Source organism: Ambystoma mexicanum, chromosome 12 (assembly GCF_040938575.1).
Source record: "Ambystoma mexicanum isolate Mex_15411 chromosome 12, UKY_AmexF1_1, whole genome shotgun sequence".
Taxonomy (NCBI): Eukaryota; Metazoa; Chordata; class Amphibia; order Caudata; family Ambystomatidae; genus Ambystoma; species Ambystoma mexicanum.
Genome location: NC_090936.1, coordinates 1,002,392,815 through 1,002,406,967, shown reverse-complemented (window position 1 = coordinate 1,002,406,967; position 14,153 = coordinate 1,002,392,815). Strand labels below are relative to the sequence as shown.

Sequence of the window (14,153 nt, the reverse complement as noted above, 5' to 3'; positions counted from 1 at the left end):
GTTAAAAAGATCTTGGATTCCAGGAAAGTGAGGGGAAAGTTGCAGTATTTGATTGACCCGGAGGGATATGGACCTGAAGAACGTACTTGGGAAGATTCTTCTGATGTACATGCTTCTAGGATAGTTGCTAAGTTTCATGCTAAAAATCCACATAAATTAGGCCCAGGGACTGGACATTAGGAGGGGGGTACTGTCAGGTTTCATTTATTTATTCCCCTTTATTTGAGGACTGTAGATTAGTTTTGTGTGGTTTGGAAGTTTTCTACTTTGGTTGGTTTGGCCTTAACTTCTCAATACAGAATACTGGTTCTGGCCCAAGGCAAGATGGAGTTTCTCAATAGAAGCTTTGATTGGCTAGAGAGGACAGCAGGACAACAATGAACATTGTAATCTGTCACTCTCTGCCTTTCATCGTCGTAGCCCCAGCTGAGAGGATGTGTTTGTAGCTGCTCCTGCTGAAGTCTTGGGCCTTGTGGATTTGAGCTTCCAGGTCCTTTGCAGTCGAGCGGCTACTCTTTTGGGGGTTTTCAGGCGATGTATCCAGGTTGACAGGAGAGTTTCTGAAGTTCTTTGAAAACCATTCTAAAGATAAGTGACTTTCATTTGGATATGTAAATCTGTTGCTCAGATTTTCTTGGAGTCATTTCAAGAAAGAAAAAGTAATTTCAAGCCTTGAACTGTTATGTCGCACTGTTGAAAAGGGTGTGTGAATTTTGGCTTTCATTTGATAGTAAGTGCGAGGTTTGACTAGTGAGCGCTATGTATTTAGCACGTGTGACGTGTTTACCTCCTCGCGTACGATTGGATTCCTGCGAGTGCAAGATCTCTTCAACTGGTGCGCGTGGAGTTACTGTTGCGTGTGCCCGGCAAAAACTGCTATGTGAATTCTTCAGCGCGTGAACTCTTTAGCGCGTGTGAGTGACGAAAGACTGCTATGTGTGTTCTTCAGCGCGTGTGTTCTTCAGCGCGTGAATTCTTCAGTGCGTGTGCGCGTCGAATATTTCTATGAGTGCTCTTCAGCGTATGTGCTTTTCAGAGCGTGTATTCTTCAGTGCATGTGCGCGTCAAATATTTTCTACGGGTGTTTCTCAGCATGTGTGTTCTTCAGCGCGTGTGTTCTTCAGCGCGTGTTTTTTCAGCGTGTGAGTTCTCCAGCGCGTGTGTTCTTCAGCGCGTGAGTTCTTCAGCGCGTGAGTTCTTCAGCACGTGTGTTTTTAGCGCGTGTGCGCGGTAAACGTTTCTATGTGTTTTTTGGTCAAGTGTGCGCGTGTTCAATAAATCCACATACTTTCGAAGGCATGCGTGTGCAGAACTATTATTTGCGTGTTTTCTTTCACGGTTGTGCGTGTTCTTCAAGAAACAACGTACTCTATATCGTGTGTGCTTGTTTTAAAACTCAAGTGAAAAGAATGAAAAACAGCATTCATTTAAGCCTATCATTACTGGAACTATATGCAGTTTAAAAGGCAAAGGTCAAGGCTCTTATGGCTTCTTAATACAAAGGAGTTGCTGTCTATTTCCAGAGACTCAAGAAAGAGGTAGAAATATATTTTCAGCAATTTCTTCAACCTTCTCCAAGATACTTTAGGAGAACAACCAGGTATGTTTCTTTACATTTTAGTTAAGGATATAGAGTCTTTAAACCTAAATGTTAAGTAAGTAATATGAGGATTTGTGTTGTGTTTGTTTATGTATTCACTGCAGGTTCAGCATCAGCTAGTTTTGACGTTGCCAGCCTGGTGTTTTTTATGTTGTCCACTTCCCCCTTTCCCTTTGGGGTGTAACAGAGCTGAGTTTAATCTGGTTCTGAGAATTACATTTCAGGGGGATTGTTGGGGGTTCAGCAGCTTCCGCGGACACAGGAATTCTCTCAGCCTGACAGATACAAATAACATGACTGGACATTGCTGTCATGATGCCTACCTCCAAGGAGCCAGGTCCGACCCAGCAACCCCAGAGGCAGGCATCATTTCCCCCAGGGGAGTGCCAGCGGGCCTAAGCTGGGGCCCTTTGGACGCAGTCCTGGCGCCTTAGGCGCCAGGCTCATGTTGGACCCCTGTCCTGGTGCCTTAGGCGCCAGGCTCATAAAGCTAGACATGTGTTCAAGTGTTTTAATGTGCACTTACCTGATGCAGACCATGCTGCTACATCCAGGCCCTCTTGAGGCCTGAATGGAACTACTTTACCTGTGGGACTACTTTCCACCCGGGTGTGGTCGGTGGAAGGATACACACTTGGAACTTCTTCCAAAGCTATTTAAACCACACCCGATCAGCAACTCACGCTTCGCGTTGTTCTGCTCCTCGCAGCTGGACGCTCACCGTGTCAGCTCCTGCATCTGGACCTCAGCCACGCCTGTCAGTATCCTGGGTCACCTGCAAAGGGAGACAAAAGACCTTACCTGCTAAATCAGCACCACGGAGACATCACACCAACGATCCTGAAAAGGAAGACATCATTTTAAAAGCATTTCGCTACGATCGCTGCAGCGCTGCATTTCACTCACCTATCCTGGACGCCTCCATCCTCAGCAGCGATCATCCGGATCCACAGCCACTTCCCAGAGCCTAGAGAGAAAAAGACAAGAACAAGGTGAGAGAAGGAAAGGAATAGGAAAAACTCAGTTTCCTTCTAAGACTTACTTGTTGGGTCATTCCCATTTCATTTCGGGTCTTGCCGCTTCCAGGCATTTTCCGGACCCCGGCCCCTATGGGGAAAAAAGACAAAGGCCCTCATTACGACCCTGGTGGATTTTTTCCGCCATCGACGGACTTTTCCGCCATGGCGTAAAGTCCGTTTACGCCATGACGGATGGCGGACTTACCGCCCCATTCCGAGGTTGGCGGGGCGGTAAGTCCCCATTGACCCATTTACCCTTCCCCATTCCCATTTCGGCCCCATAGGGCTCAATGGGAGTGGGGAAGGCGTTAATTACGCCACCGTACATTACGGTGGCGTAATTAACACCAAGGTCCCATAGCGCCATGGATTTTTACGCCCGCAAAAAGCGGGCGTAAAAGTGACCATGGCGCTTTGGGAACTCGTAGTTGGCGGTAAGGGGTCGGCGCAGCTAACGCTGGCGTAAACCCCTTACCGCCAGGGTCCTAATGAGGGCCAAAGACATTGAATGAGCGAATGCAAAGACATTACCCGGGCGCTCATCCAGAACTTACCTGTCATTTACTGGAACTGCACATTTCACTTCGGGTCGGCGCCATATCTCCGGCATTCCGAACCCCGGCCCCTAAGGGGAAAAAGACATAAACATTAGCGCTTGCTGCAACAAGACAATGAACATTATTATTAAGCTTGGACTTTTGAACTTGCAGCAGAACTTTTACAGCGCCTTACCTGAATAGTCAAGCTTACCTGAACTCCCATCAATCCTCAATCCAGTGAAGTAACTGGGTTTCAACGCGCCCCTGCATCAGAAGCAGGATGGAGAGCTCATCCTTCCTGACCCTAAGGTGAGACTTCACGGGGAATCGTGGAAGGGTATCGTGGAGGGTTGGAAGAGAGTGGGAGGCTTGAGCATAACTCAGTCAGTAGGTAATACTCCCTTTTCACGCACAGGGGAATATTCCTGCGAGCCAGAGAACCCAGAGTAGAGGGGCGCTTCCTGTCCATCTTCGGAGTCCTGCGCTTCACCATTGAAGAAGCACCAGCACTCGAGGCCAGACCTGCTCCTCCGTGGGAATCAGGTGAGCGTTACAATTGCTTATTAAGTGTGTCAGGATTCAATGCCAAACAGTGTACACTCCCCAGAGTCCCCCAAACCCAGTGCACAGTGAGCGTGATTTGATGCACCCTCTTCATCGCAGTGCATGATACGTAAATGTCCATCACTAGCACAATTTGGCATGCCTGCCAGTGCATGGAAGCCAACATTTGTATCAAATATCTCCTGGGGAGTCCGTGGTAGGCATATGTAGTCCCTTGTGTGCTTGAGGAGGGCATCGAGCACTTGGTTCAGAATCAGAGAAAAAAAGGGTTGTGATATGCCATGCATGTGCCCCACTGTGTGCTGGTAGGTGCCTGTGGCAAGGAAGTGGAGCACAGACACTACCTTCAGTAGAGGGGGGATGGCGGTGCGTATTTCAATGAGGCTGACAATGTCATCGTGTATCATGTCCACAATGGTGGTGATGGTGTCCCGGTCCAGACGGTACAGTGTGTGGACCTGCTCAGGGGTTAGGTTGAAAGGACTGGCTCTGATGCAAGGGATTGGGGGCTGCCTGCGTGGTAACGGTGGCTGCACTGGTGGGGCATGCTGGGCCTGTCTCACCCTCCTTCTCCTCCTGCGTCTCCTCTGTGGTGCCGGCTGTTGTTGTTGATGTTGATGTTGTGGCAATGCAAGCATGTCCTCCAGCTCTAGTAATGCTACTACTATTGGAATCATCTTGGTGTGGGAGGGGGTGTTGTGTGTGGGTGTGGTCATTTTGTACTGGGCCAGACTCCATTGCCTCCAACTGTGCTGACTGTGTGCACCTGTGGCAGTTGGGAACACTGCTCAAGGCATTTTACGGTAGGTCGGAGATGCCGGTATTTATGGCATGCCGGTAACCACTTTTAACGCCTTCATGATGCCGTTATTTGCATGTCCGCTTCACTTGTGATCTCCTCCAGTTTACGGCATGCCGCTATTGCCGGCATGATGGCCCGTGTGCCAGCACCCATGCCGCTATTAGCGGCACTGTACTTTACGATGCCGCTAATAGCGGTCTGGCTGGTCAGAATAGCCCGTAGCAGTAAGCGATGCCGGTAATCCTTTACCGGCATCGTTTTTCCCTTTGCACCAACCTCGGAATTACCCCCTTTGTCTGATTCAGAAGATCATTCTTATCTCATCATCACTCAATGGTAATTTCAAAGACACTTGTTCCTCCACCTATCAAGGGTGGATAAGCACCCTGCAGTAAAAACCGTTTACACATTTAAGTGACCTAAATCTCCTTAAAAAGGGTGACTTTCCTCCCTAGAGCGCACTTCTTGTGGCACTCTAATCTACACAAGAACCAGGTGGCTTGGACGAAAAGGCGGGAGGAACTGAACGACCCCTGGATTTCTCCCAGACTGCAAAAGAACCACAAGTTTATCCAAATAGATTACCACATGGCAATAACCCCCCCACAATTCCATTTCCTATCTATGCTGCTCTGTAGGATGTTGGAGCATCTCCTTGAATGGATAATCCACCTCCACCAAGAACAAGGATGAAGTCCATAGGTCAGGGAACCGCTCACAGAATGTGTGCACAGACAATGTTATGTTATGTTATTGAAATGTATAAAGCGCAAGCACGCCCGAAGGCATCATGGCGCTGAGGCATACAGAAGAGTTCAATAAGATAAAAAAACGTAGTGCGCTTTAGAATAAAAAAGTGTTCAATTTCCGCCGAAAGACAATGTGATCAACAATCCACCGTAACTCAAGGGGGAGTTCATTCCAAGCTTTGTCAGCCACAACAGAAAAAGCACGCCCACCAGACCGGGCACGCCTAAACTCGGGGATGACTATCAGTAGGGCAGATTGGGAGCACAGAGGGCGTGTAGGAGAATAGTGCACAAATATCGCTTGCAAGTACTCCGCTCCAATGCTATAAAAAGCCTGATGTACCATACACATAGATTTGAACATGATCTGAGCCGCCACCGGGAGCCAATGTAATTGTCTCAGCAAAGGGGACATGTGTGTTCCAAACGGAGGGCGAAGAATGGATCTTGTTGCTGCATTTTGGATAAGTTGTAGCCGCCTGACCAAGTAAAGAGGCTGCCCTAGATAAAGTGAGGTACAGTAATCAACTCAACTCAGAACTAGGGCAGCTACCAGATGAGCTTCGGAGGCTATAGGGATGAAAGGAAGAACCTTCCTCAAGACACAGAGTTTAAAATGGCCGATCTTGCAAACCGCTGCCACCTGCTCGTCCATGGTCAGGGAGGCAGGTATTTCTATCCCCAGATTTCTGACTGACAGAACAGACGTAGGAAGTGCGCCAAGGGCAGATGGGCAGAAGTCATTGGTCCAGAGCAGATGGGGGGAGTTGGTACCTACAACCATCACCTCAGTTTTGCTAGTATTAAGCTTTAGCCAATTACAGGTCATCCACTCCCCTAACTCTTCCAGGCACTTTCTCAGGCGGGTAGCTGTCTCAGACTGAGAAAGGTCCAAACGAATCAGGATCTGGGTATCGTCCACGTAGGAATAAAAGCGGAACTCATGAGATTGGAGAAGGACCAGCAGGAGTCTAATGTAAACATTAAACAGGATGGGAGACAGTGCTGATCCCTGCAGGACCCCACATACAAGAGAAACGGGTGCCGATCAGAAAGGAGGAAAAGATACTGACTGTAAACTGTCTGCTAGAAAGGCTGAAAACCAGTCAAGAACTTGGCCAGACAATCTGGCCGCAGACAGGTCTCGACAGTGGCGAAATCCGCCGACAGATCTAATTGCAGGACCGCTTCGACACCCCCCTGATCAACCAGGCATGCCAAATCATCAAGTACTGAGTTTAAGACCGATTCCGCACCTCTCCCTGGACGAAGGCCCGATTGAAAGATATCAAAGTATTGAGAGGACTCGAGTAAGTTGGACAGGAGAGGAGATACCAATGCCTCCAGAACCTTCATCATAAACGGCAATAATGAAATAGGCCGATAATTGGCCAGTACTTCAGGATCCAGAGAGGTTTTTGTAAATAAAGGAATAACCAAAGCATGTTTAAGTGAGGGAGGAATCACTCCAGTAGTAAAAGAAAGATTAATAGCAGAGGTAATATGAGCAATCAAGTCGCCTGAAGATTCCTTTATAAAGGGCAGCGGTATGGCGTCTGCAGGAGAGGCGGATTTTAATTGCTGAATAGCTCAAAGAATGTCAGAATGTGAGAAAACAGGGAAAGTGGACCAAGACCCTGTAGCAGGAGGGGGTTCAACAGAAACCCTATCAACGGTAGGTACATCAGCCTCCTCTTTAATAGTGTCTCTGATAGCTGATATTTTGTTCACAAAGAAAGTGGACAAGGAGTCACATAGACTCACACAATCAGGATGGTAAGTCTGCAAGGGACCTGACCCGGGCAGCCCAAAGATGCATACTACTGAAAGAGGGAGGAGGAATATCTAAATGCAATACAGCACCTGGGATGTGATGAAAATTCCCCAATCCAGTGAGGAGCCAAGAGTTCCAATAAAACGGAAAAGGTAGAGAAAAAAAAGCCCACAAAGTCCAATGTCAATTAGGGAATCCGATATACAAAATGCTGAGTCAAACCAATCCAGTGCCAAAATAGAGTCCAGTACCATGAAGTCAACAGAAGTAGCAATACCCAGGGAGAATCCAAAAGCAAGAGCCAGGGACATGAACCAAGGTCAAGGATAGGAAACAAACCAAGAACTGAAAATACACTGCAGGTACTGGCAGGGAAAAGCCAGAAAGTAGCTTTCCTTGGGAAGCACAGAGCCAGAGTCAATCAGTGCTTTCATAGGAACGCAGGCATCTGATCGCAGCAGTCTATGGCGTGTGACATCAACGTGCATGTTTATCGAGCATCGTGATATCATTGCGCACGTCACGCCGCACTCGAGTAATCCTGGAAAATGTGTGGGAGCGGGGTAAAAGATGCCAAGGCACCCGCCAGTCAGCTGACCGTTGGCGAGTCCGGCCTTTTTCTGTGTGAGAAAGATTCTTGACACTCCCTTTGACCTCCCAAGAAAGTTTCTGTTATGAGAATCACTAGAAATCTAGGAACTCCGACAAAATGTCTAGTGCTATAACTGCATGGACCCATCCGTTTTGTGAATAGCAGCTACTTGTGTTCTCTCACTTTTGATTTTTAAAAAGTGGGCCAAAACTTTCCCAGACTAGTTCTCATATGGATTCTTGGTTACGTTCAACACCACATAACTTGTCATTCTAAGGATAAAGTTAAGCTCATATCTGAACTTTTCTGGTGAGGTATGTTGATTTAAACTCTTGAATTTGTCAAAGAGTCTCACAATCAACCAATGTCTTTCTCAAGTTGTCCTACTCTTTTATTAGATGGTGTTAAGGTGTGCGTCCCGAGAACGCTGCGTACTTGACGTTTCCGTTGCTGTATGCGCCGGTGACGCCAGGCTGTCCGATCTTGGAGCAGGGTGAAGAGAAGGTGACTCAAGGAGGCAACCCCAACCCAACTCCAGTGAAACAGGAATGGATGGGACCACCTCCCGACACCACGGACACACCTCCCTGCGGATTAACATGACGTTGGGACAGTGCAAGCACTGACAGGGAGGTTGATGGAGTAGTCAAGCAGGTTACAGTCCAAGATGTGTGGCAATCTCCAAATACTGGAATGGCAGAAGAAGATCTTCAGAAGGTTCCACAAACAGATCACGAGTGACTGGCGAAGATCCGTGGGACTGGTACCCTCAGCCAGGCAGGCAAGGAAAGCATCCGACCAGCATGGAAGATTGGGGTTCAATTGGAAGGGAAACCCAGGAGAACAGGAAGGACCCAGGGTGGGACTCAGACTCAGAAGAAGAAGGAACCTAAATGACCACAGGAGGGCAACCAAGGGACCAAAGGGCAAAACACACTAGGACTGGGGGCAGGGAGTCCAAGGGAAGGACCACTGAGAGGCCAAGAAAAACACAAGGAGGCTTAGGGTCCAACCAAAGATCAAGGAGCCCAAACCGAAGGGAACCCAGGGACCCAGACAAGGAGCACAGGCACAGGCCAGGAATCAGGCAAAAAACAGGAACAGAACAGGTAGGCACCAAACGCTGTGGTCATCCAAGAAAAAACCGCTTTAAGACGCGATTTGTACAAGGAGCCGGACGCTATTTACAGCGTCCCGCATGAAAGCGAGGCTTGGAGCGCAGGCGGGCTTGCGCATACGTCATGGCCAAGCGGGAACCAGAACGAGGCTTGGAACACAAGCTTACTTCCTCGTTCATGGTTACCCGCGAGGCCCGCGCACGAGTGCGCTGGCAGGCGACCCGCCGCAGGATGCCGCCCCTCCAGAGCCAAAACCACGGAAACACCCGCCACACCTGGAGACGTGAGCAGGGTGTGATCCAGGTAGGTGCTCTAACAAATGGTCTATAAACATGTGCCGAACTAGAGATTAAGGTGCTTCTTAAAGAAGCCATAACTGCATCCCAGTTAGTTGATGCAGAGGTATTGGCCAGATAGTCAAACTGGAAAAAATCCACAATTGCATTTTATTTTCTTCATCATAGGACTTCAATAAAATATGCTGGTCATCCTTTATCCCTCCTCTGCCAATCCTATAGTTGCTGAGATTGGTGACCAGTGCCCTTATGTGTCCACCTGGGTCCTGGCCTCACACACCCAATCCCCTTCAGCCTCGCCCACTCCTAGCACTTGCCTTGGCACCCACCGGCCTGTGGTATCACAGGCCTGCACTTAGTTATTTATTGGCAGTTGACCACTCTCACCAGCTTCTTACTCCCTACCACTTCCGCGTGGTACTGCTAGCACTTACCCCCCTCCCTCATCCCATCTCTCTCTCTGCACTTGCACGTTCTGAATGATCACAAGGCCTGGTAGGACCACCTCTATCTTTCACTGTTATATTTGCATTTAATTCCCATGTTCCCTCCCTGTTGCCCTGTTGGCGCTTTGAAACACAATTTACTTGCTGTATAAGCGCCTTACAAATACACAATAAATAAATAAATCCTGATAGGAGGAATAATGATTTCCACCAATAATGAGGCAGCAGAACGTTCCACGTTCTGGTATAATGAAAGGTTCAATAATTGGTGTGATAAGGTTCCTTGCACATACAGCAGAATACCATGGCCAAAGTCTGCTATTTATGCTGACTGCAGGCTGACCATGCCTGCGGCATTGGGGCATGAAAGAAAAGCCTGCAATGTAAGGACGGAGAAGACTTTCTTCAGTGAGGTCTGCAGCAGTAGAAATCCGGGAGAATGGAGGAGGAATCAAGGGAATGCTGAGCTACAAACATCTGGAGAAGGAGCAGCGGGACAAGGTTGTTCTGTGTGTAACCAATGAATGTCTGCCATGAAGCCACTCAGTAGTAAGGATGGCACCTGAAAACCTCCTGCGATGAGAAGGCAGGGGCAATGCAGAGAAGAGATGAGAGCAAGATGTACAGCAGAGATGTGAACCCCAGGCCCCGAGCAAAATCACTGGAGTGAGTTCTGATGTGGGGACCCAAAGGTTAGAGCACATTTGGAGACAAAGAAAGAGTGGAAGAAGCAGGGATCCGAATTGGCCAGATATGCATGGAGGTTTGAGAGAAATTGCCGCCACCGAAACCAAATTGGTGAAATTCACCAACAATGTCATTTTGCTGGTGGAGCAGATGTTTTTTTGCAATTTGTTACTTTTTGACGATTAAGCTCTCCAGCTGAAATTTATTTTTTGCATGAAATTTTAGATTCACCAAAATGTTTCACTGCGCACTAAATTTCAGGAACAAATTTGAAATATCGAGCTGGAAGATGAAATATGCCAAATTCTCCACGTGGGCTAGATTGGTAATGCAGCAGAATTCGCCCAGAATTCACCTCTTTCTCTGTGGAGCAAATTTCAGCTATTTCTCCCACCCCTAGATACAGACTCATGGAAAGACACCAAATGCCAGAGTGAGCAGATGGCGTGAAGGCCTAGGTGGTGAGGAGAAACTAGAGGCTAAACCCTAATGCAGAAAACCATTATGAATGGAAATGCTAGAAATGTGAATACACGTTCCGAGAGCATACTGAGACCGATGCTTTGAACACACGTGTGGTATGTTGCAACTATGAGCTTGAGTTCTTAAAGTGCACTGAGAAGGACACTTGGAACAGACATGCTGGAACTGTAAATACGAGTTAATGAACTCATTTTGAACAAACCACCTGAATGCTGGAACTTGGAAGTATAAGTTCCTGAAGCACATTTGGAAGACTCATTGAAAAGCTCAGTTGACTGATGGAGCACATTGAGAAGAACACATTGAAAGATCCTGTCGGCTGCTGTAACTAGGTAAGATTTCCTCGAGTGCATTGATAACAACCCAATGGAAAAGCCTTCTGACTGCTGGAAATTAAAGTACACGTTCGTAGAGAACATTGAGAAGCTTGCTTAGAAGGGACATATTACATGCTGGAAATGAAGAGCGCCAATTCCTAGAGCACACTGAGAAAGCCACTTCAAAAAGACCCGCTGCATGCTGGAACTTAAGAGAGCGAATTGCTAGCACACTGTAAGGTGATGCTGCTTCTGAGATACAGTATATGTTGGGACTACGAGTTAAACTCCCTAGAGATGTCATATTTGTTTATAATTTTATTTTGTATGTTATAGTTATACACTTTTCTTCACACAGTATCTTCACAATATAAAATATTAAATACAGTACAATAAATACACAGCATATACATTTCTAAAAACCAATAAATTAACATAAAACTAAGACTATATACAATGTATCTTTCAACATAACATATACAGGATTCCAGTACATCATTCCTCAGATTAATCTTTGTCGGTGCACCTGATTACCCTAGTCATCCGCAGTCATTCATCCATTTTCACTAAATCCCCTTCATTTGACAACAGAATGTCAACCTGAAACACTTCTCAGCCAAACATTCTCTCTCCTTATTATGTGAATTTGTTTCACATGTTTACTGGGTATTACCCAAATTGACCTTTTACAATTGACTTTTTGCACAATTGACCCAATTATAGCGGTCCTAATTGACCTTCTGCACAATTGACCTTTATATTATTTTAGTTATTTTATATATGTATTGGGTTGGTTTTGGATTATAAATAATATAAGGGGATTGGGTAGGGGGTTGTGGGGGGTTTCCCCCCCCGTATATATGCCCTAATTTACCTTCTAAATTAGGTCAATTCTCCCGAGGTAAATTCTCCAGAGGTCAATTGTGAAAAGGTCAATTAGTATACAACCGTTTACTGTAATAATCAACATAGACCCTTTTCATGGCAGGACATGATGTTGAGACATGTCTAATAGTCTCAACTTCATTCTGATCTAGGCACAGCCAACAAGTACGATTGAGCCGAGTGATGGCCAACCATCATCCCTATTAGCCAAGAGATGTTATAATACTCCCACCAGAAACTCTGAAAAAGCCACCTGACTAGATCCATATAAAGTATACTAGTACCCCATCACAGCGTAGACCTGGTGCTTCGTCACTCCTCATCCCATTCCACCGATCTGTTTTTTCTTTTTTTCTACCATTGCAATTCTCCATCTGTCTCTTGCATTTATTTATTACTCTATCCTTTACTGTTGCTCTTTTTTCTCTTGATTCTGTTTCTCTTGCCCCTTCTTTCCCAAAGCTCTCAGATAGACAAATAGCAGTTGGCGTAAGCCATATAGTCCTGTTTTTATTGTCTGCATTCTGGTTGTTGTATTTTTATCTTTTCATTTATAAATACAGGACTACCAGTCCCAGAATGGAAAGAAAAACCAGGATGGACGGTTAGACCCGCCAGGCATGGGTCTGGTTGAGAGGCTTCCTTTTCTTATATCAGTCACCCCTCTCCCTTTTCCTTCTTCTATCTTATCTTGCCCTCAAACTCTCTCATTCGAGTTCCCAATCCTTCCATTATACCTCTTCATACCTCCAATATCTCTGTTTTATCTTTCTCTCTCTTCTCTCACCAACATTCAAACTGTTTTTCCATCTTTCATTTTCTATCCTTCTATTCATTTGTCTCTCCTATCTGTATCCCCTTCTTTCTTCTCCTCTGTTCACACCACTGATTCCTGTACAGTATTCCTGTACAGTTTCCTCTCCTTCATGTTCTTCCTTCCATCACCCTGCTTCTCACTATATATGTGCATTCCTTCTCTCCTTTTGTTTGTCTTTTACTAGCACTTTTTTCTCTTCCTGTTTTTCTGGATTCCCTTGTTCTTTTTGCACTCTTCTTCATCTATTTACCCCTCCTCTCTGACCATATCTTCTCTTGCGCCCATTTCTCCATCTATCTCATTTTCTTCCTCTGGCTTGGAAACGGCTGTAACGTGCAGGCCCATTCCACATCTTTAACTGACCTGTGTCCCACTGGACAGTGCCTGGACACCCAGGGACGTATGTGGATAGTTTAAAGACCACTACTCTACCTTCAACAAAATCAATATCTACCCCTGCAATGTTTCTGGGATCAACTGATAGCCCTCAATCTCTCTGCAAGGTCAAGCAATACCACTTATTCTCTTACCAATTCATCTGTGGGGGTAAGCTGTATCCCATAGTCTCTTGGATGGATAAGCTTTATCCTTTGCTCTGAAGATTACCTGGTATCAAGCGCTCTAAGTGTCCATGGGTGATCGTCTTTGCCTCTGCAATATCTTCACTACTGATCACAGGGCTCAGCCTAATTAGGAGAAAAGGTGTATAATTAAAAACCTTGCCAGGAGCATATCTTATTTTTTCTTTTCTTTGTCGAAAATTCTACTACATTATTTACTTTACCTAAAAGCCTGCATCTTTGAACCATAATTTAGAGCCTCCATTTTAAGACTGTTTTTTTTCTGAATACTAAGCAGGGTGTGACATAGAAGGCACGCCTGCATTTGAACGGTGTTGATGCTGTTCAGGTTTATTGAACTGCATCTCTCGATCTTTCAGTACCAAGGAGCAATGAAAAAAGTGTCCATGAATGGTAGGTTTCAGGGTCAAGAAGTTCTAATAATGGAATGCATGTGTGTGTGGACTTCAAAGTGCAGCACTTGAAGGAAACACTGAGCTGCTTATGGATCGCAGGTAAATGATAACTTATTTTGGAAAGTTTATGGTCCATTAACTATAGGAATCACCAGACTTGTCATAAAGCTGTTAGTAGCCCTGGTAGTGTTCATAGCAAATGCAAGAACGTTAATGTAATACCTAACTTTCTTCGGTCCCTGACATTTATTGCAATATGTTGATCTCGAGCTGTGTCCAGGTGAATGCATCTGCAACTCCTAAATCAGATGTATCTGCTTACTCTTTTTGCGTGACATAATCCTACCCAAACACAAGCGGATTTATTAGTGGAAATGTTACATTTTCATTAAAAGATATTTGTAGGTGGAGAGCTAGGGGGCGGGGAGAAATGGCCGCCTAGGTTGATAGCTCCGTCATCCCTCATGAAGCAGAGGCGGAGTGTGCTGG

General features: G+C 46.1%; 1 protein-coding gene across 2 annotated transcripts in view; it reads right to left on the bottom strand.

Annotated features, from left to right (window-relative positions):
- LOC138514193 (Golgi-associated RAB2 interactor protein 1A-like) overlaps positions 1-14,153 on the bottom strand; it is a 563,172-nt gene that overhangs the window by 162,327 nt on the left and 386,692 nt on the right. For both annotated transcript variants that reach the window (XM_069629527.1, XM_069629526.1), the window contains exon 5: positions 13,295-13,374. In XM_069629527.1, the coding sequence (XP_069485628.1) occupies positions 13,295-13,374 (80 nt within the window). The remainder of the gene's footprint in view (positions 1-13,294; positions 13,375-14,153) is intronic.